The 20,951-nt window shown below is 43.4% G+C and overlaps 1 protein-coding gene across 3 annotated transcripts in view; it reads right to left on the reverse strand.

The window, feature by feature from the left end:
* Positions 1-16,883: 16,883 nt before the first annotated feature.
* The window catches only part of LOC139689927 (uncharacterized), a 313,079-nt gene continuing 309,011 nt past the window's right edge, over positions 16,884-20,951 (reverse strand). For all 3 annotated transcript variants that reach the window (XM_071587063.1, XM_071587062.1, XM_071587061.1), the window contains exons 7-9: positions 20,531-20,695; positions 19,658-19,797; positions 16,884-18,578 (exon numbers count right to left, since the gene is read on the reverse strand). In XM_071587063.1, the coding sequence (XP_071443164.1) occupies positions 18,194-18,578; positions 19,658-19,797; positions 20,531-20,695 (690 nt within the window). In that variant the 3' untranslated portion in view covers positions 16,884-18,193. The remainder of the gene's footprint in view (positions 18,579-19,657; positions 19,798-20,530; positions 20,696-20,951) is intronic.

Here is a 20,951-nt window from a genome sequence, read left to right on the forward strand (position 1 = left end):
TTCGCACATTTTCGTCGGTGAGTGTCGTTGATGGGCGTCCAGGCCGTGGTTCGTCGTCGACCCCTTCTCTGCCCTCCACGAACATCTTGTGCCACCGAAAGATCATGTTTCTGGACATGGCTGACTCCCCGTAAGCCTGGTTAATCATACCGACAGTTTCGGTAGACGATTTCCCAAGCTTTACCGCAAATTTGATGGAATAACGCTGCTCCAAAAACTTCGGCATCGCGTTCCGTGACGTGGGTCGAGCGTGGAGGTTCGCGTTAACAGAGCTCCTCACTACACCACAGCTCAGAGCCGACTGCCTTTTTCAGCGTCGCTTGCCAACATACCCCCCTCCAATCGCAGCCCGTCAGAGCGGTGCTGGGCGCGCCTGGAGCGGCGGGAAAAAATCAGTACACTTATTTTCCGGACGAACCCTGTATAACGTTGCTCCCATTCCCCGTACGCCCGCTGGAAATTTTCTTTGGGGATGCCGTTGATGACCCTCGTCGAAGCCTCTTGAACGGCCTTTATCGAGTCAAAACATCGTCCCTTGAGCTGTATTTTCATCAGGGGTAAGAAGAAGAAGTCCGGTGGTGCCAGATCGGAAGAAAAGGGCGGGTGCAGCAACGTGGCAACGCCGTATTTGGCCAGGAGCTGTCTGACGACGAGCGCGCCATGGCACGGCGCGTTGTCATGATGAAGCACCCAGCAGTTTGCGATGGCCGGTCGGACTCTTTTCACGCGTTCTCGGAGGCGGGTGAACACCTGCACGTAAAAGTTCGCATTCACAGTCTCCCATGGTGGGACAAACCCCTTGTGAATCACTCCATGACGGTCGAAAAACACAATCAACATCGTTTTGATTTTTGATTTGCTCATGCGAGCCTTTTTTGGACGTGGGGACGCGGAAGTGTGCCATTCCGCGAATTGTCTTTTCGTTTCGGGGTCATATTGAAAAACCCATGTTTCATCACCAGTTATCACATTGTCCAAACAATTTTCATCTCGGTGCAAATTGGCTAACACTTCTTCGGAAATGCGCACATGCGTTGCCTGTTGGTCGACGCTCAGAATTTTCGGCACCATCTTGGCGCACACCTTGCGCTTGGCCAAATCCTGTGAAATAATGCGTTGGACGTAGGATGCAGACGGACCCAACTGGTTTAAATTTCTTCACTGGTTAAGCGTCGGTCTGTCGACGGCCGTCCGGAGCGATGGTCGTCTTCAACGAGCTCCCTACCCTCTTTAAACAACTTGTGCCACTCAAATACTGTGGAACGGCTTAAGACAGTGTCCCCATAAGCCTGCTTGATCATATCGAGGGTCTCAGTTGCCGTCTTCCCGAGTTTCGCACAAAACTTCACGGAATAACGTTGCTCTAAATTCAGATTCATTTTGTTTTTCGACGCGGACAAAAAACTTGCTTCACTAAAACCGGTGTCCTCACTCAACGGCAGCCCGCAGGCAACTGAGGTTGGTGTCGGTCTGTTGCTAAGAGCCCCCTCCACCTTACCCTGCCAGACAGACCCCCCTCCAGCGCTCCGTTCGTGCCAGAGAAAATCAGTCCTACCACTTTTGGGTGCGACCCTGTATATCATGGGCCAGCGCGGGAACGAGGCGAAATTGTTGAATGAAATAACGATGCTGGTGGCAGCCCTAAATCCATAGAGTTTTAAAACCTTTGTGATTCCGAATGTCTTCTTTATTTTGACATTCGTTTGCCGCGAGAGATTCTTAACAGTATGTTTTGGCTCTCGCTCTTCAAACATCAGATGCGCGCTCCTTTACTTTCTTTTGGTAACAATTCGATTCAGTATTAAAGATTCTCACTTAATCGTTCTCAACATTAATATTTCACTTCTGGGCGCAACTATGACGAATGTTACAGACTCGATATGCGTTGAAATACTTTGACCCCTTTTATGTTTAAATTATATGCAGTTGTTTTTGCAAGCATAGAGGCATAAGAAGAGTTTTTTAGCATGTTTTTCTGCTCGCTATCGTACAATCATAGGCGTCTTTTTCTTTCACTTTTCCCATGTCTCCATACCTGTTTAGGATAGCGATGCCATGGTGTCATATGAATGGACGCTTTTGAGGAAGCCCGGACACGGTTTTGTTCTGAGGAAATCTCCTCCGAGGAGGGGGACCAGAATTTTAATCAAGAGACTGCGACCCGGGTATCTCTTAGAGCACTGTTTGAGTTCCCTGGGAAGCGAAAGCAGTTTTGAGTTTAATTTGTAGGTCGCGTTAATTCACTGAAATATTTTGTGCACGCAAATGAAAGTACGCGAGCACGGACCGAAGAATAAAGGCGGCACGACGAGTGGATCCGTGACCGTGACAGTGACTCGCGCACCCACTCAAGTGGGAGGTCCTTCCCGCCAATCTGAGTAGTGCTCGGGGAAAACTCCAAGGTTTCGATAAAAAGTATCGGCAACGATTTTTTCCTGACGTGTGCGTTACGTGATGAATTCAGACCGTCGGTTGCTAAGTGTGCTCATGATCGCACATCGTATTATTGGCATCGATAAGATGAGAAAGTACACACCATTTTATCACTAAATATTTGGCGCTGCAAAAGATCTGCGCTCAATTCTGTCCATAAGGTCTTGACGGAAGCCCAAGGGCAGAGTCGAGTGCGTCTGCTTGCGAGGATCTTCTTCAACGAAACCGCGATGATTCCCCAACCCCCTTACAGCCTCGACTTGGCACCAACAGACTATTTCCTATTCCCAAAAGTGAAATCCTCCCTCAAAGGACACCACTAAGTGCCGCCATAGAAGCTTCCACGCGTACCCTTTAAGACCTTTCGGAATCTGCCGACCACGCGATACATTTTATAAAAACAATCTGTATGGAGCGAAATCATTCTAAATACAAGCGTTGAAAATTTAACGAAAGTTTTTTGAATTACGGTGGCGTCATTTGACCGAGGAAACAGAATTCTTTAGATGTTGTCGATCGCCGATGTTATAGTATTTCATTTTCAGCTCACGTGCGCCCTTGCTAGAAATGTAGGATAGTAAGCAGAAATCAGCGTTTAGAAATATTCTTTCCCAGCCTACCGCCTCTCTATGACTTTATATCATACCAAAAAGTATAGTAGCATCAATATTTCACCTCTTTATTTGCTACCCTCGGATTTAATTTTTGATATTTTTAATAGAGTAATGCTATAGTTGTTGAACATTCTTATAAAAGGATATTGCATCTCTAAATCGTAATAAAAGTCTAAAACTTAGCACTGGGATAAGAAAGCATAAATACAGTCTAGTACCATGAAGGAATAAACGCTTCACCAAACCTTTCATATGTCTTTATCAGCCTAATTAAAGAAAAAGGAGGCAGCGCTCAATCTTTTATTAATATTTGATACTAAGTTGCCTTGGCAACCTTTATTAAAAAGAAACACTTGATACTTTCTAATAGATTTAGCATTGAGGCACCCACTGTGCCAGTAGCGTCCAGCGAATATTGAAGATATCTCATGGCGCGTTTATATTGGGCATTTTACCAGTTATGTTAAAGCATAACAATTTCCCGTTAACACGTAAATCAGGTTGTTTCCGAATATAATATAATCATTTTAACAAGGTCCTTTCGGTAAAAGGTAAATATTTACTCTATTTTTGGCCAAACGTTCTGAAATAATATTTTTAGGACGACTTTCAAATATACGCACAGTAAATCCTATTAACAAGTATTTCCATTGACTTGAAATACACTAAAAAAATTCTAATTATTTTATCGATCCGGAATCAGCTGCTCAGCTATTTCAACTACAAGGTCTGTCCCAGAAGTAGCAGGATTGACTCGATTAAAAAATGTATTGCCAGAATTGATACATTCACTCATAAAGTCTTGGAAGCTGCACTCTTGTGCGTCCACAGCGGGTTTTCCGCGCCTTCTGGGAGACGGCGGCGCCCGGAATACTGCTAAAGCTCTCTCGTCACGGCCTGTTGTAACGCTCTCACCGAGTCGTGGTGACATTATTTCAGCACGGATTTGAGGCGGGGGAAGAGGGGGAAGTGTGATGGGGCAACGTCAGGGCTGTAGGATATGGCTGAGGTAGGGCGGAGAAGCCCTTGGCAGAGATCCGCGTGCGAGTTTCCTTTTGTTCACCCGAGAGTTCTCCCGGAACCAACGTCGCCCACGCACCTTTCTCATGTCCATGTTTTCGATCGCAAGTAGATGTAAATCTTTTTTAAGGATGCCAAGTTAATCAGAAACCATGCGGACACTTAATCTGCGGGCCCTGCCCAACAAAGACTTCACTTATATAAATTCAAGATTCAGGCGTGATGTGGTGGAACTGCTCCGTCATAACAGAGAAGACAATTCTTGCAATTTTCCGCTTAATTCTTAAATACATTAAATGTAAAATGAAAGAGTTTTCGTCTCTGTTATTAAAGCCTTCACTCTTGCAACGTTTTTGACACTTATTGAGGCCGAAAGGCGTCGTGAACGTTCAGCGTCTTCGACATATTCTCTACCCTCTCGAAACAACTTGCGCCACTAAACACCACCCAATCTACCATGGTTTTATCACCATAAAATGCATGCTTGAGCATGTCATGACTCTCTTTCCCGATTTCGCCCAGTTTAGCGCAAAACTTGATAGCGCAGCGCTGTTCCAATTACCGGCTCATGTACTCGTAGCATGACGAGGTCACGCTATAGAGGTCTCGCAAACGAACCATCCGCACTCCGTAAAGGCTGGGAGTCAACTGCCACCGGGCTCCCAGCCTTTCCTGAGACTCCCCTCCCTCGAACCCAGCCAGAGAAACCGCCGCCCATCTGTCCGTCCATCTGGGTAAAATTAAACCCTGCTACTTTTGGGACCAACCTTGTATATGCTCGATGATAGTGCCTATTTGTGCTTCTGGTATACAACTCGTACCACGGTTCATTCGGATTAATCGTTTGTTATCAGTGAATTTCTTTATTTTTAGGTGAAATTTTTCAAGCAGAATACCCAAGCGGGTTGTAATTTAAAAGCCAGTTTAAAACGGCCACGCATACATTTTGTCCGAGCCCCTGAAAACTATTTCATATGGTTCTGGACATCTCCATTCCACCGAGTCCCATTTAAAACCCGCGCACCACCGACCACCCTTCATGCCCTCCTACAAATGCTCATTCTATCAAAATTCTATCCAAATTCTCGGCTCCTGAGAATTGGGATCTCTTCTTTTGTTCCTCTTTTATTCCATAACTAAGAGGCAATCGCAGCAATCCTCAATGCCACCAATTCAATCTCGCTGCCTCTCTTCGAATGCCTACTTTTCTCTGAAGATGATTTCGCCATCCAACTTCAAATTTGTATCTGAAGACCCTTCAATCTACATTAATCGCATTCCCTCAAATATCTGGTTCCGCAAAACCATTCGACACTTCACTCCACTCTAATTCTACCCTATTACTTCCCTTGTCCCATCCTTCCTAAAATTGACTTTTTAGAGTCCTCAGCAAAACCGTTGTACTTTTAAGTTGCCAAAGCCTGCTCCTAACGTCTTGATCATTAATGCAATGGGAGCGATGACATTCTTGGTGCTGGTATGCAATTCAAATCAATTTTCAAGGTTTTTCACTTATATAAAGGTGTGTTTTTCCATGGTCCATAAAGATTAATTAATCTAAGTTATTTGAAAATGTTCCCTTTCTTTGCCCTAACCTATTTTTTCGCAACTTCTGTCTGCTTCGATGCTGCCCAGGGGGCTACTCTTCTTTCCTCTGCACCACTTCCCCAACGTCCTTCCTTCAGAAATGGCCTTCAGATTCCCACTACCTTTAAATATTTCCTCCATTTACTTCCTCTACCTCTTCCGAATTTCCCCCTGTCACTTTTTCTCCTCGCCCAACCTATTTTAAACCTCAGGACTCGCCTTCACCACTGACCAACTCCTTTTCTCCACTCTCCGCCACACCCACCTCTCAAAATCCCCCAATCTAAACGCATCCTCTAGCTACAATGGCCAGGTCGCACCGTCATAAAGCACTATGCTCCATGTCAAACTCTTCATTTATACTATCGTTATTAATTTACCCGGGATACTTCCTTATGTCTCAGTTCGTATGATCTTGAAAATTCCCTTCCTTTAAGGCAATTCTTTTTCTCATGTCTCCACTACTCTGTTCCGCTTACTTCTAAAACAAGATATGGCACTCAAATCATAGAAAACTAAAGTTTTTATTATCATTTGAGACACCTCGTCTATCTATTTGAAGAGATATCAGGAAAAAAAACTGTTTTGTGATGAAATACTATCGAAACAGCTTGGAACTGCAGGACTTATTTTCTCTCGCATCAGGTAACGTGTCGTATGCATCAAAATAAATTCTACTAAATACAACTCATAGCACTCGTATGCTACAAATTTTAAGGAAAAAAGCAGTTAAAAAGTATAAAAAATCACGATGGGTCTGCAAACGAAGTATCAAAGGACAGAAGTCCCTTTTCGAAGTCCATCATTTTACCAGTCAGAAAAATTTGACGATCTCAGGAATCTGAAAATGTACGGGAACTTTACCATTACCAAACGAGAAATAAAACCAGATCGCAGTTCCTTATGTTTCCGCTTGGTGAATTATTTATAAAATCTTAATTCAAGCTCGCTTCTTTTAACAAATTTAATACGGGAAACGGAAAATAAGAAATGACATTTTTGACTTGTGTTGACTCGACTATAACAAGTTAAGGATTAATATTGACTGAATGCGGCAGATTTAAATGGGGTTAGTTATGTTTAATGGGGCACCTATATGAGGGTGGTTAGGTTAAAGCGTGAGAAAGAGGGCGAGAAATGAGTAGGTTATGAAAAAACGCATGGCATGCACCGCCGATGGGCAGTTGTGGAGTGGAATAGAACCAAATCAGCGCAACCTTTTCACTGACTTGATTCTAATGGTAGGCTGCCCAAAAATAAATCATCAAACATGTACGCTGAAGGAAATAAAGACGATTAATTGGTTTGGGAGGAAGGACGAGGCGGCTGCATCCTTGGGTGCAGTTTTTTGTTGGTTTGCGGTATATGTGTTTGCATGAGTGTTGGATGAAGGGTTTTTTGCATGAGTGTGTGCGCTGCTGTGGGTGTCGTTTTCCATGTTGTTGTTTTGAATGTGGTATTGTTCCTTTTTACGGTTGGTGATCTAACACCCCCCGTCACACACCCTTGCGGCGGCTCGCGGGGTATTATGTAGATGTATATGTAGGGTGGATAGTGCAGGGAGGGTAGGGTGGATAGGGTGTGGGATAGGGCAAGGAGGGTAGGGTGGGTAGGGTGGATAGGGCAAGGAGAGGGTAGGGTGGGTAGGGTATGGCAAGGGTGAATAGGGCAAAATGGAAGACATTCGTGAATGGGAGTAAGTTTTCTGAAATAAAAAAGCGCATTGTTTGCCTCCCACGAAAGGAAGCGGAGTGAATGGTGTGGATGAATCTCTCATAATTATTCATAATTTACCTTATTCACTTAATGACATTCAATTACATTATTTAATTTTCTTTTAATTGGATGATCATCTGCGTTAAAATAAATATGAAGGAACTATATTGCATCCTGTCTTTGTTATAAACTAAGTTGGTTACGTAAGCCTTTCAACGATAGGAATACTCTTACTACCTTGATCAAAAAGTTCCCGGAATAACCACCGTGTGGCGCTCCCATCGTTCCGATTTGAGTTCTGTTTTTTTTTGTTAAATTGGTACATCTGTTGTTGATATTCCCTTTAAATCTTAGTGTCATAACTTGACATTTGCAAAAGTTACGTAGTCAAGAGTACATCTATCTCTGTGTGTGTTGGCGATTTTTTACAATTGCAGAAATGGATTTAAATTTGCAACAACGAACTTGTATTAAATTTTGCGTAAAAAACGGATTTAGTGGCGCACGGACGTTGGAAATGTTGGAAAAGTGTTTCGGCAACGATTCTCTAAAAAAAACGGTCGTTTACCAGTGGCACGAGCGGTTCAGAAGTGGTCGTGAGTCAATCGAAGATGATGAACGCAGTGGCAGACCATCGACATCGAAAGTCGGTGAAAAAATTGATAAAGTAAAAGAAATGTTGGTCAATAACCGCAAATTAACCATCAGAGAAATAGCGGAGGACTTGAACATTGCCTATGGATCCGCCCAAGACATTGTGGTTAATGATTTGGGTTTCCGTCGTGTAGCAGCAAAGTTGGTGCCAAAAGACCTCAATTTCATGCAAAAAAGAGACCGTGTTGACGTCGCAAAAGACATGATTTGCGAGGCTGAATCCGATCCCACATTCATCAAAAGGATCATTACTGGAGACGAGACGTGGGTTTATGAGTACGACACGCAATCCAGACATCAGGCAAGTGAATGGCGTTCACCAAATGAGCCGAGACCAAAAAAACCACGTCGTTTTCAGTCAAAAAAGAAGGCAATGCTGACGGTTTTCATGGATTACAACGGTGTAGTGCATCATGAATTTTTGCCAGAAGGCCAGACAGTAAACAAAGAGTATTATTTGGGCGTTATGAGACGTTTGCGTGAAGCAATTCGCCGAAAGAGACCAGAAATGTGGGCAGAAAACTCGTGGATTTTGCACCATGATAACGCACCGTCGCACAGTGCTATCATTATTCGTAATTTTTTGACGAAAAATGCAACAAATACCATCCAACAGCCACCGAATTCACCTGATTTGGCTCCCTGTGACTTCTTTCTGTTCAATCGAGTTAAAAAACCATTACGGGGAACGCGTTTTAGCAGCCGAGAGGAAGTAATGGAAAAATCGCAGGAAGCACTGATGGACATACCGAAAACCGAATATAAAAAATGTTTCGAGGATTGGATCAAGCGCTGGCATAAGTGTGTTGCAGTCGATGGGGATTACTTTGAAGGGGACAATATAGATTTAGATGAATAAACTTGTATTTTTAATTTTCTGAATAAATTCCGGGAAATTTTTGATCAAGGTAGTATTTCTGTATATTTGTTTCATTATTGTTTTTTCTCGTTTATAGAAAGATATTTACATAATTAACCTTCTACAAGAGATAAGAATGATAAAATAAGTGATCCGTATGAGTTGCCATGTGCGCTATAAGCCAACTCATTGGATTTAGTAGGTGCGTCGCATGTGCCATCCCAAGAATTACGGTCCTCCAAACATCTACACATTTGTCTCGCTAGTTTTCTTGCCTCTCTCTCTTTAATCGACCAAGAATGCGACGGAGAAAAACCACTGTAAAAGGGGAGGGACAAAGAAATGTTCCACGATGAAGTATCATTTGTCCTTTGACCCTTAGGGCACCAATCTCCTGCCTCCCATAACGATCGTGGCTTTCACTTCATAACCCAGAATTTTATAGATCTTCATCAGATTAGGATCGCTCGCATTGAATACATCGGATCTTTTTGGTACAGTCGATGGGAATTTCAATCCTTGGGATATTTACGCTTATGGCCGCCAAATACTCCGCCATATTAATTGAAGCTTGTTTCCGTTCGGCTGCCTCTTCCATCAACCGGAACATTTCGATTAGGTTTTGGAAAATGACCAATAAATATGACCATATCATGCATGTTGCTATGATTATCATGTATTCGTCCCTGCAATGCTGAGTGTACCGTATTTAAAAGCAGCGGGAATGACATGGATACTAATAATGATGGAGGTGGATAAATTAGTAACAAATTAGTTTCTATCGGCTAGTGTCAAGTTGGCCTTCTGTGTAAAGTTAGGAAATGTCGCGATTCAAGATTGCTATGATTCTACTTTCGTCCCTCCGCTTAGAAACTTGGAATTCCTATTTATCTGAAGACACGACGTTAACGCATTGAAATTGAATGCTTAATGTGAATGAACACGTGCAAAATCGAGCCTTGGTAAGGCGTGCTCTCTGGCTGATCGAACGTGTAAGGCCATATCGCGATTCTTGATTCATAACTCATTCGGACATCACTACATTGGGATTCTAAGGAATGTGTCACTACTGCCACCTACTGAACAGAGAAGGAACTGCATTGTCGGATTTGAAGATCTCCTTTAGTACAAGGGTCTCCCGAGGTTTTTCGTGAAGCGCTTGGCGCGAATTTCAAACTCCTTTGTTGTGCTTCCGTGCTCATTCATTTAACTGTTGACTATCCATAAAAGCCATTCGGATTTTTTTTGGGAGGAGCAGAAGTTCTAATATATTGAAAAGAAAATAATAAAGGAAATAGATCATATGTTTTTTCCATCGGGGGGCTGAATCTCTGGTCAATTATTTATTAAGGTATGATGACATAGGACAATAATCGAGCGCTTTTCATCTTCTCAGCTAATATCACGCCATTTCTGCGGCCAGAGAAACGTTTTTGCTACCATTACATTCTATTCAACGCTACTGAAGGATCTAATTTAGGAATGAAACAGGATCCAGATTAAAGGAGCCCGTTTCAAAAAGATTCTTGATGGACGAACAGAAGGCATCACATTGGATAGATTGGCCGTGGAGACACAAAATAATCGAATGCTATATGCACGACTGAAATTATTATATCGATTAAAATCGTTCGCGTTCAACGCTAGGAGATAGAAAATGATTCTAGCCTCACTTTATTTTTGTAGGCATCATAAGTGAGAGTTATCGGAACCGAATTGATGAAACCGAACCAAGAAGGGAAGCCGAATGTCGATGAAAGGAATCCTCACTCCCTCGCACGATTCCTGAGATGTCGTAAGTAGAAGGCATTGCGAAATAAAAATTAGATTTCCGGCATATGAAGTTATGGAGCCCCTGCAACCGCCACTCAAACTAATTACGAATGCCTGACACCCGGTAATCTCACAGCCACAGCGACCCGCCGTTGTTACGGTTTGCAGAATAACAATTATATGTAAAATTCTTATTACCCTATTATTATTTTTAACTTTTTTATCGAAGCCAATAAGGGGATCGAGATGGTGCGGGGGCTAATGTACTGGCTTCCCACCCTGAGGGCGCGGGCTCAAATCCCGGCGGTGTTGAATATTTTTCAGAGGTATCTCGATCCCTACTTGAGGTGCTTTGTGGAGGGCACTTTGAGTGAGTACGCCGTCCGTCGGATGGGACGTTAAGCCGCGGACCCCTTGGCGCCTTTCGTAAAGAGTAGGCTAATGCCGACGCCGGGTTTCTCTCCACCCTTCATCCTTTCCTGTCCATCCCCTATGGTGCAAATGACCTTAGCTGTCGGTCGCCTCCCCTCAAAACTACTACTACTCGAAGCCAATAAATCAGAGAATATTTACTACCTTCTTTGCTCGTCCCTTCATACCTTAAGACTCTACTTTTGAAGTTTAATTGTCCATAGCACATGCAGTTGGATCCCGAAAAAATGAGCCGCAGTAAAAAGTGTAAGGATTAAAAAATCAACAAATAGTAGAGAGCGTAACATTAACATTCAACAATTATCAAGAATATGTGATAAATTAACAGTTCAAACTGTTGCAATCAATGTTTGCGTGATACCATGAGTTAATTTTGATCTTAAACTTCACTCCCGAACAGTCGTGTGTACATATGCTGGCCTCTCCAATGATTCTAGGAAGTATGAGATGCACATATGAGTCCGCCAATCCTTACTGGAGTCTCTCTTGAAAACTAGCACGTACTGGCAAGGTTTGGCGGCAAGAAAGAGATCAGCTGGTCCAATCAGTTTTTGGAAGTTGACCTCTCCCGTTACTAAGTTTTTCAAAACTAAAACGCAAAGCTATTACGTGTCAATCATATGAGGATAAGAGACTACATATTCAGCAAAGTTGCAGATAGTTGCCACTGCGACATTTAACGTTTTCCCTTGAAACATCTATTTAACAAATCTAACTTTTTTCCTTTCTCTAGTTAGTCAGATTTCGTCGAATGACATGGATTCCATATTATTCTTCGATTCTCAATTACAGATACACTGAGCGCAGAGTGCGAGCAAATAATAGCGGAAAATGGAGAAATTGTGTGAGAGATTCCTTTCCATAACGCCAAATAATTTGAATGCCATGGCGGATATGTATACATGAGCAAAGTGAAGGCCACTTGCTAGCGAATATTCCCAATTCGATCACCGAGATAACGCGTTCAAGTAGAACGCCATTCAGTGGGCGTGGACGTGAGATGATTGCATCTTTTCCGGGCGAATGACGTAGCCATGCATTTCAGTCTTGGGGAATAGATTTTTACTATATCCTGATATATTGCTCATGTCCAGCTGAAGGTAATGTAAGCCTGCATCGATTGCAGCCTGTCTCATAATTTTATAATCGTAAAAATATTTCAAATACAACACAAAATCATTATCAACCAAATAAGATCGGTATGGCAGGGGATAATAGCATTACCGTGGCCCATTGCTTACGGCCTGGCGGCGTGTGAAATTTCACGCATAGTGTAGGAGGAATCTGCTGCTACCGCTGTGGTGCCTGCAGGTTAGGCTCTTATGCCCGTAAAATCACATATCCTGTGTGGAGCTGAGAGAGGCGTGTCCGGACCCTCCGATCCAGCGCTCTACCCCTGGACTGCCACCACACCACATTTCCTTGGGATCCACTATTATAAATAGGTTTGACAGGTCGTTTCATAAAGTACATTAACGGAAGAGGAAAACTTATGCTAACTGCGCTTTGAAGTTTCACTGACCAAAAATATTTGTTTTAATCTATTGATGTATATTTTCTTATTCATAGAAGCAGATTTTTATTAGAATACCAAACGGTTTCATTTATTTAAAATAATATTATCCATTAACGTTACACATTTTACTCCGAAATACTTCGCAGAAGAAACTTGAGAGAGAGAGAGAGAATTAGACACAAATAATATACTGAAACTGGATCGTTGGAAGTTCGTTTAAGCTAAGTGAAGTTCATCCTCTTCGTTATCACTCTCGAAAACTTATTTCCGATATGGCAGACCTTGTTTCGCCGTTCCGAGCATTCACTGTCAACCTATTAGTTTAAAAAGGCAGTAAAATGGGCGCTCAATGCATGATTCATATTGCACAAGTGGGAGTGTTAGATGGAGGAGTAGAACCGGTAGGAATGGCTAGGCCACTAAGAGCGTGCTGTCCATTATCTGACGTGACTTTCAACGCAGGATCGTAGAAAATGGAGAAGGGAGAGGGTAGAGGCTGGAGAAATCCACAACGTAAGGAACCGATCAAATCTGTTTTGTCGATGATGAAGCTTTAAACAGCCATCAGCCAAGAGATTGTAATCATTGCTGGCGATAGGGAAACGCAGATAATTATGGTCCTAAGAAATGGAAAGATTAGGATAAAAATGAAAGTTGAGCTCATAAACTAGGGCAGGTGAAATATTTACTTTCTTTTTCTTCGATTTTACTTTTTTCATTTCTCCATCTCCAAAAACCCAATCTACGTAGCCACTACAATCCTCCTGCCTCAACATCCAAGTTTCCCAGCTCTAAAATATTTTAATCCCAGGCATAAATTCACCAATCCTTTGTTTACATACTTACTCCTCTCTGACCTCCTCTCTGTAAAAGGTCTTTTACATCATGCCATTCTTGTTTTTGTGCCCCTACTGCTATGGCATATCTACTTTCGTTCGAAACGCTTTCTAAATTGGTGAAATATCCCACCTGCCCTAGTTTAGACCATCCAAATTTAACGTTTACCTAGACATTCCAATATCTGGAGAACTTCATCACCCTTGTTTTACTTATGCCAATTCATGGTCTGTATCTATCACATCAATGTGCTCGGTAATGAATAATCAGCATCCTGGTGGGCTTACTTATGACTGTTTTATTAATTCCCCACCGCTATTTCTTCCCAGCTCTTAGCAAATCTCGTTTCCCTTGTCTTCAGCAAATGGGTTGAAAGGCAATGATGTTGTATCATATATATAATTTAGTCTTCCTAAATGTTGCCATCAGATTATCTTATTTTATACCAATACAATGACATTCGCGCGTTCAGTACTTATGATATAGTATTAGAAAATTAATTTTTCTTCAGCGAAATCGCATAAACCTCATGTATCAAACTTCTTCACATTTAGAAATAAGGTTGTTACTCAATAGCCTCGACTTGGCGGTAAAAGAAATCCAGCACTTATTGTGATTATAAAAAAGCTCCCTTGAAGGAGTCTGAATTCCTAATTCCTTTATGTTGCTAATTAAAATAATCAATGAGCATTCATTTATAACTTCCCTTAGGCTCCGGTTGTGCCACGCTTATTATGTGAAATCTTATCCTACGCCATGTGAAAGGGAGTACACATTTCACTGAGTAATGAGAGCAGTATTCAACAAGAACCCCCAGGAATAAGGTGCAGATACCAATGCATTTATTGATATTGCAGCAGGGCGACATTTTTGATTGAATACGATTGGTCGCAATCGGACGAGACCAATTCACCATGGGAGGCGATCATGAACATAACTGCGGAAAGATACATCACGTAATTTAGGCCTCAACAGAATCATAATCCGAACAGCCGATTATTTCTTTCTTTATTTTGCGACTGCATTGGGGTGAGGACGAGACTTCACATTCCCTTCTTCCACCTCATAATCCTAGGCATCACGGTTAAGCCAATTACAATGACATCCATGCCCTAGGTGGAGAATAAAACACCTAAGCGGGAATCGAGCCCGCGACCCCTTGGATGGCAGGCGAGGAGGTCACTTCGCCGCCCCCGAGGCCGCCAAGGAGATAGAGAAAGATTTTAAAGACTCTTATAATTCGACTTTAAATATTGTGATAAGCACTCACGCTCAATCATTGAATTTGAATATCAAACTTGAAAGCAGAGTCGGATTGATGATATCAATGGTGTTCATCACACATATTGACTTGGGAGCGTCATTTTGAAAGAACCAGCCACGATCGACTCATCACTGCCCTGCAACAAGAAGCAACTCGGCTTAATGGTGGATGTGGTCAATGGGGATGATGATAAGCAGAGTCGAGTTGAGGGCTGAATAAGGCGTTATCAGTGATACACAGAGACGCCGAGCTTTCATCAAATACATTACTCCTTTCTTTGGCTTATTCACGTGCTACGCCCGAGCAACTAGAGAAGAGTGTAACAAATTAGCTCTATTCCAAAGGTGTATTCTTTCCAATGTTTTTTATTTTTTATTGCTATTTAATCTTCTTCCCTCAGGAAAAATCTTCAGAGGCGAACATTACTATGTATAGTCCATCTTATCTGTTCCTTCCTCTGTGTAAACGTTTCATCCCTTCGCAATCCTCCGCCCAACGCCTACTCTACCATTCACATTTTCATCTAATTACTGCGAAGAGTAAGCGGAATGCTCTGCCTGATCCAATTCATGCTCCACTGCTTTGATGTTCAATCGCCAACCGTCGTTTCTCTCGAGAACATCCCATCCCTTCCGTTTTCTTACTTTTGTTTGCATCTCATGCTCCCGAAGTAGATCACCAACCAACCATCGATTCACCATGTGCCTAAATGTGTTGATATTTGAAATATTCACTCAACGCCTCAAAACCTGCTGCTCTAATGTGAACTGATGTTCTATCGAGATGCAACAGCGGGCAGAGGAGGTGCAACTCCGCCAAACGAGGCGGCGATGGGACGGGCGAAAATCCTCGGATATCGAAGGCCAGAGTGAGAAGGAAAAACCTTTTGATCTTTCCGGAGCGATGACTGAATTGTGCCACCCCCCCCTGCTGCGAGGGCGCAGCGAAGCCGATGAACTTCCATGATCCGGAGTGCACTCGCCGAGTGCCACGTGGAGAGAGGCCGGAGGGTGCCGAAGGGGGCGTGGCGGCGACCCTTCGCACGAAACCCTCGGACGACGCCCGCCCAACGGCGGCTGGCTAATGTGAGCTGACACGAGGAAGGAAGATCACCCGGGGCGGCCGTCTCTCCGAGGGTGTGCCCCACCGGTTCCCTCCAGAGGTTTGGCTCCCCCGGCATTCCTCGGCGGTGCGAACGACCGAATCGTCTGGTTTCGCACCGACGACGACGCGAAAAGAACTACGCCCTCCCTCCCCATCGGCACTCACTCACTCATCAGCCCTCGCTCTCTCATCGCCGACACGAACGACTGATTCGGAGACCGTTCCGCGGACCTCCCCCCCCCAACCCGAAACGTCTTTCCCCCTTCCGTCAACCACCGTTTGCCCTATCCTATTCCTTACCTCCTCTTACTTTAAAATTGTATCAATAGTATTAAAAACACGCACTCGAAAGTTCTTAGAAACCCTTCTCAGAATATACCACGCAGATGAAAATTATTTGCTCTCATCTTAAGTCTACACATGCAGTGAAATCAAATCCATTCTTCATTTAGATCCATAGATATTTTCATGACGAAATTAATTGCAGTCTGGATGAACCATAGGATTAGATAAGTAATTTCTATTCTAATCAAGTATATCCAATAATATTATGTTCCTGTATTGCTCGAAATCCGGCACAAAACTTGAGAGCTTAATCTTGAGGTCAAACATCGTAAGGTTTGTTTTTAATCTTTGGAGATTACATTTTTTTTCCTTTTGTAGTTCCCCATGGAGCCTTTTTTTTTGGCTCTACAGGTTCCACCATTAGAACAATCAATTATTACCTCATTAAAAGGTTCTGAAAGGAAATGTGTTAGCAAATGCGAATATTTATTTATCACGGAATATCTTTTAGCACTTCATATCCGAAATACTCTAAATGGGACCAGTCACTCATTTACGAATAAACTCTGTTCAGGGCGCGCGATTTCTTCGGAGAGTTGCGCTCCCGAGCGGATCCGCTTCTTCGGCCCTTCTCCACCCCCCCCCCCCCCTCTTCACCCCTATGCTTCGCGGAGAAAACTTGCAGGTGGCGTGATTTCTGCACCACTTCACGGCCTCACGAAATGCTTAAGGGTTACCCGCATGACGAGAGATTATTGTAAAAAATGGATTGCAATTATAAAGTTAAAAAACAGTTTATAAATGGAATTTATTTATTCTTCCAGTAGGTAAGCTTAGCAACTAAACTATTACCATAAGCTCCATCAGATCATAAAAGCAGAAAAACGTGCGATTCCTTCTTTATAAAAGTGGTGAGGACAATACTGGCTCTTGAGTAAAAGAAACTGGTGTACAACAGTATGTATTTTACTCTGTATTCAAAAAGAATATAACGTAAAAACACGAGTGACATACAATAATTACAAATACAAAAAAGAGAAATATAGTACAGAGCAATTTAAAACATTGAAACAACACCGAGACAGAACATTTCTCCACTGCGCCGAGAGCACCTCTTCATTACAAATAAACAGACTATACACAGATATGCGCCAACCATAAAACTTTGGCGTGCGCGGGATGCCATATTGGTAGCGTCCCAGAGATCAGACACTTGGTCGCTAAGCAACCCCAATGACAACAACGATGCAACTTCGCTTAGAGGAGCCCTTCGTCCGCTCACGCACACATGCTATGAGCGTAAATAACCGAGAGGGAAACCCAGAGGCAAAATTCGCATTCAGCCAGGGCAAAACAAAACACGAATTCATAGATAATAATATTAATATAATAATTACAGTTGTAAAAGCCATTTTTAGGGAAATTCATCCCAACGCCACAGCAGGCTGTTGGCAAGAGAGCTTGATTATTAGCCTCCAGGAAGAACCCCCCCCTCCCGCCATTAACTTCCCTTTCTGTCAGCTAATTCCTCACACTGGCGGGTGTGTTTCACTTTCAACACGTATATGCACCAAAAATTTGATCAAACGTCACAGATAATAAAAATATACTTTACAATTACCCTTTCGGTCTTATCATCCCTCGTTCACCTTCACCTCCTCCCGCATTCTCTCTTGAATACACCACTTCGAGATAACTCTCCATCCTCGCCTCTGCCAACTACCAAACGATCGAATCCAAATCGATCCTAACGCCATCTCCTGACTACAGGTCAGACCATCCCCCAGCTCACTATACAAATATGTATAACTTACGAAAAATGCCAGAGATTACGACCAATCATGTGAGGATGCTTCGTTTTTTCATTTTCTTTTTGACGGGCGATTTTAAAATAGGAGTAATTCACTCAACCGATGGCGCACGGAGTGCAATTCTATGGGGAACAGCGCGTTAAAAAATAATACCGAGTAAAATGCCGCCCGATTCATATCTCCGTCACATCACTCGCGCATCCGAATTTCCGTTTTTTATGTCCCCCCAAAAGAACCCCGAAAATGATTCATGTTTCGTTGGCCGCCAGGGTTCCTCCGTGACACCGGTCAACTCCGGTGGGCCCCCTCGCCACCGCTCTCTCTCCTCCGCCGCCGCGACCTCCTAGGCGTCGGCAGCACCGCGGCTATCCTCACGTCCGCACCCCGCGACCTCAACTCGGGCCGCACCTCCTCGCCCCCGCCGCTGCGGCCCGCCTTGTGCCGGCCGCCCTCCTCGGCGAGCAGACGCAGCTGGCGGAGGCCGGCCACGGCCGACTGGAAGCCCGCGTTGTAGTCGAGCGTGACCTCGTTGTAGACATACTCCTCTCGCTGGTCCTCGTAGTAGTCATTCTCGTCGGGGCCGCTCACGAGGGCCCCGCGGAGGGTCTGGGGATTGGGGCCCCGGCGGCTGAAGGCTTCCCAGCCGCAGGAGCTGGGGCGATCCGGGCAGGAGCTGCAATGAGACAGGAGAGGGACGGATTAGGTGGTGATCGAGGTCGCCCACTCAAGGGGAGAACGAATCGCGGAGGTCACCCACCCGCCACTTACTAGGCCGACTCGATTCGACATTGACCACATTGGTGAGCCGTCCTCCGTCAAGTGACGTCAACTGCATTACGCCATCGCGGCCAAAATTGATTTTCCCTCATCTCACACAATGGAGTATTTCAAGTGCGCTCGCCCACATGTGATTGGAAAACAAAAGGGGAACCTAGCGTAGCCGTTGGTCATTGCGCAACCGAATTAAATGACCGCTAAGGATGGATCCGGTGCCCTCGTCCTGCTCTCCGAAACCATTGTTTGATAGAGAGACATTGATTGCCTACGTCGCCGAGTCTATCGGATAAACCCCAAGGAAGAAATGAACAGCATACGAGACAGAAGGTCTGATTAAGCCAACCATCTGATTTTTAAGCAAAATTTCGAGTGTACAAAGGACTTCTAGAATGTCAGAGATGGATATGGAGAAGAATATCATACTTAAATGAAATTTAGGGATGAAATAGTTATTTAGTGTATTTACTACATGCGCGCATTGTAATCACCAGCGAATTTAGTCCATTATATGGTTTTAAGGGCAATATAAGAAAACCATCGATGAAAAATATGCTAAGTTGGCATGACACGTCAGAAGGCACGTTAGAAGGCACTTTAGATAAAATGGCGATTGTACTGGATGAGAACTCGGAGAAATTTTAAAAGTTTGACCGATTAAATGAAAGAGAACACGAGTGTGTTATAGAACTATGGAAAAGTGAATCAATCTCAATTAGAGCAAATTATCACTGCGGAAATCACTGCAGAAATTAATTCTATGCCGAGACGTCCAGCTATCAAGGACCGAAGAGACATTAATGGGCAAACAGTAACAAAGATAAACTTCGATTGACTAAAAAAACTCAAACCTTTAAAAATATTGCGGATCGACACGTTAGGAACATTCTGTCACTAAACCCAAGTCATTGAGGGATTTTAGCCCATTATACTGACGGCACACGCATGCCAATTCATCCGCAGCCCTTTTGTCCTTACCTCGCTGCATGGTGAGGCTGCCTCGGCGGGTTCTTTCCAAATCCAACGACAAAGCTTCTCCCGGAATCTCCAAGCATGTAATGTATCTGTTGGCGGGCAAAATTTTCGTACTTTCCGTGCGAAATTCCAAGCTCAGCCGCCTGAAAAACGACGAATGAGTAAGCAGATTAAACAAATGGCCGATAATTGTCGATTTCAAAACAAGATGTACCTTTTTCACCTCTAAAACCCAAATATGACCCTCATAACATAACATTTTTAACGAAAGAAAGAGCTGAGCTTCAGCGGTAAAATTGACCGTGAATTTAACGTGCAAAGGGGAAATTTGCAATCAGATGAGCACCGATTTTCAAATATGATAATGACACTGTTTTCAAAAACTCGTTTAATACTTTGTAGGTATTTCAATAAGACAGAATCAAAATACCATTGAAAATTACAGTAAATGAGTTACTGAGATCCATTCAACTCCGATTAAAGCTGATTAAAGAGATTTAATACACGAATGTCGTTTCTCAAATTATTATTGACGCTGGAATAAGGGCAGAAAGGCAAAACAAACGCTTTGGTCGAATCAGAGTTTAATATAAGGACGTTTGCTAACATTTCCATACAACTTCAGAACAAAAATTGGTAAAACATTAATTTTTCATAAAAACTAACGAATTTCCTCTCTGGTCCAACCGTAATATGACTGCCACGAAAAGTAATCATTACCAATGAATTATCCACTAATCCCAGCCCAACTATTCGCCACCCGAAGTCATTTTAATGCATCCCCAGATATGCACTGAGCTCAATCAAGTGCGTAGACATTTAGTCATGAGAGCGGGGGGATCTTTGAATCTCGCATCCAATGTCCAGATGACTCACTTGGAGGCAGACGAACGCAACGTTGGCGGCGTGGCAAAGGGTTCCAAACTTGTCGATGTAGATGAGGCCGCGAGGAGTACGTTTCTGGAAGTCGGATGAGAAGTCGCAAAAGGCCTGCGCCGCGTCCACGTACTCCGGCCTACCTGTCAACTGCGCCAGGAGCACCTGCAGGGGACAAACGGACGAACCGGACTTTTAATACAGTTTCCAATGAGACAGTCACATTGTTCCTGTGAAACATTCAAGGGCTCTACGGCCCATGGGTAGCAAGATAGAAAACGATAGGGTTTGCTCTTTTTGAGAAAGAGTTCATCACTGTACAACCAGTACATAAAAGTAGTCCTTTTAGTTCATACTCGTAATGAATATGCCTTCTCGATCAAAGGAACCCCAAAGAAAATATTAGAATTAGGCACGCAAA

This window comes from Hetaerina americana, unplaced genomic scaffold, assembly GCF_022747635.1.
Source record: "Hetaerina americana unplaced genomic scaffold, ioHetAmer1.1.p SCAF_29, whole genome shotgun sequence".
NCBI classification, from domain to species: Eukaryota; Metazoa; Arthropoda; class Insecta; order Odonata; family Calopterygidae; genus Hetaerina; species Hetaerina americana.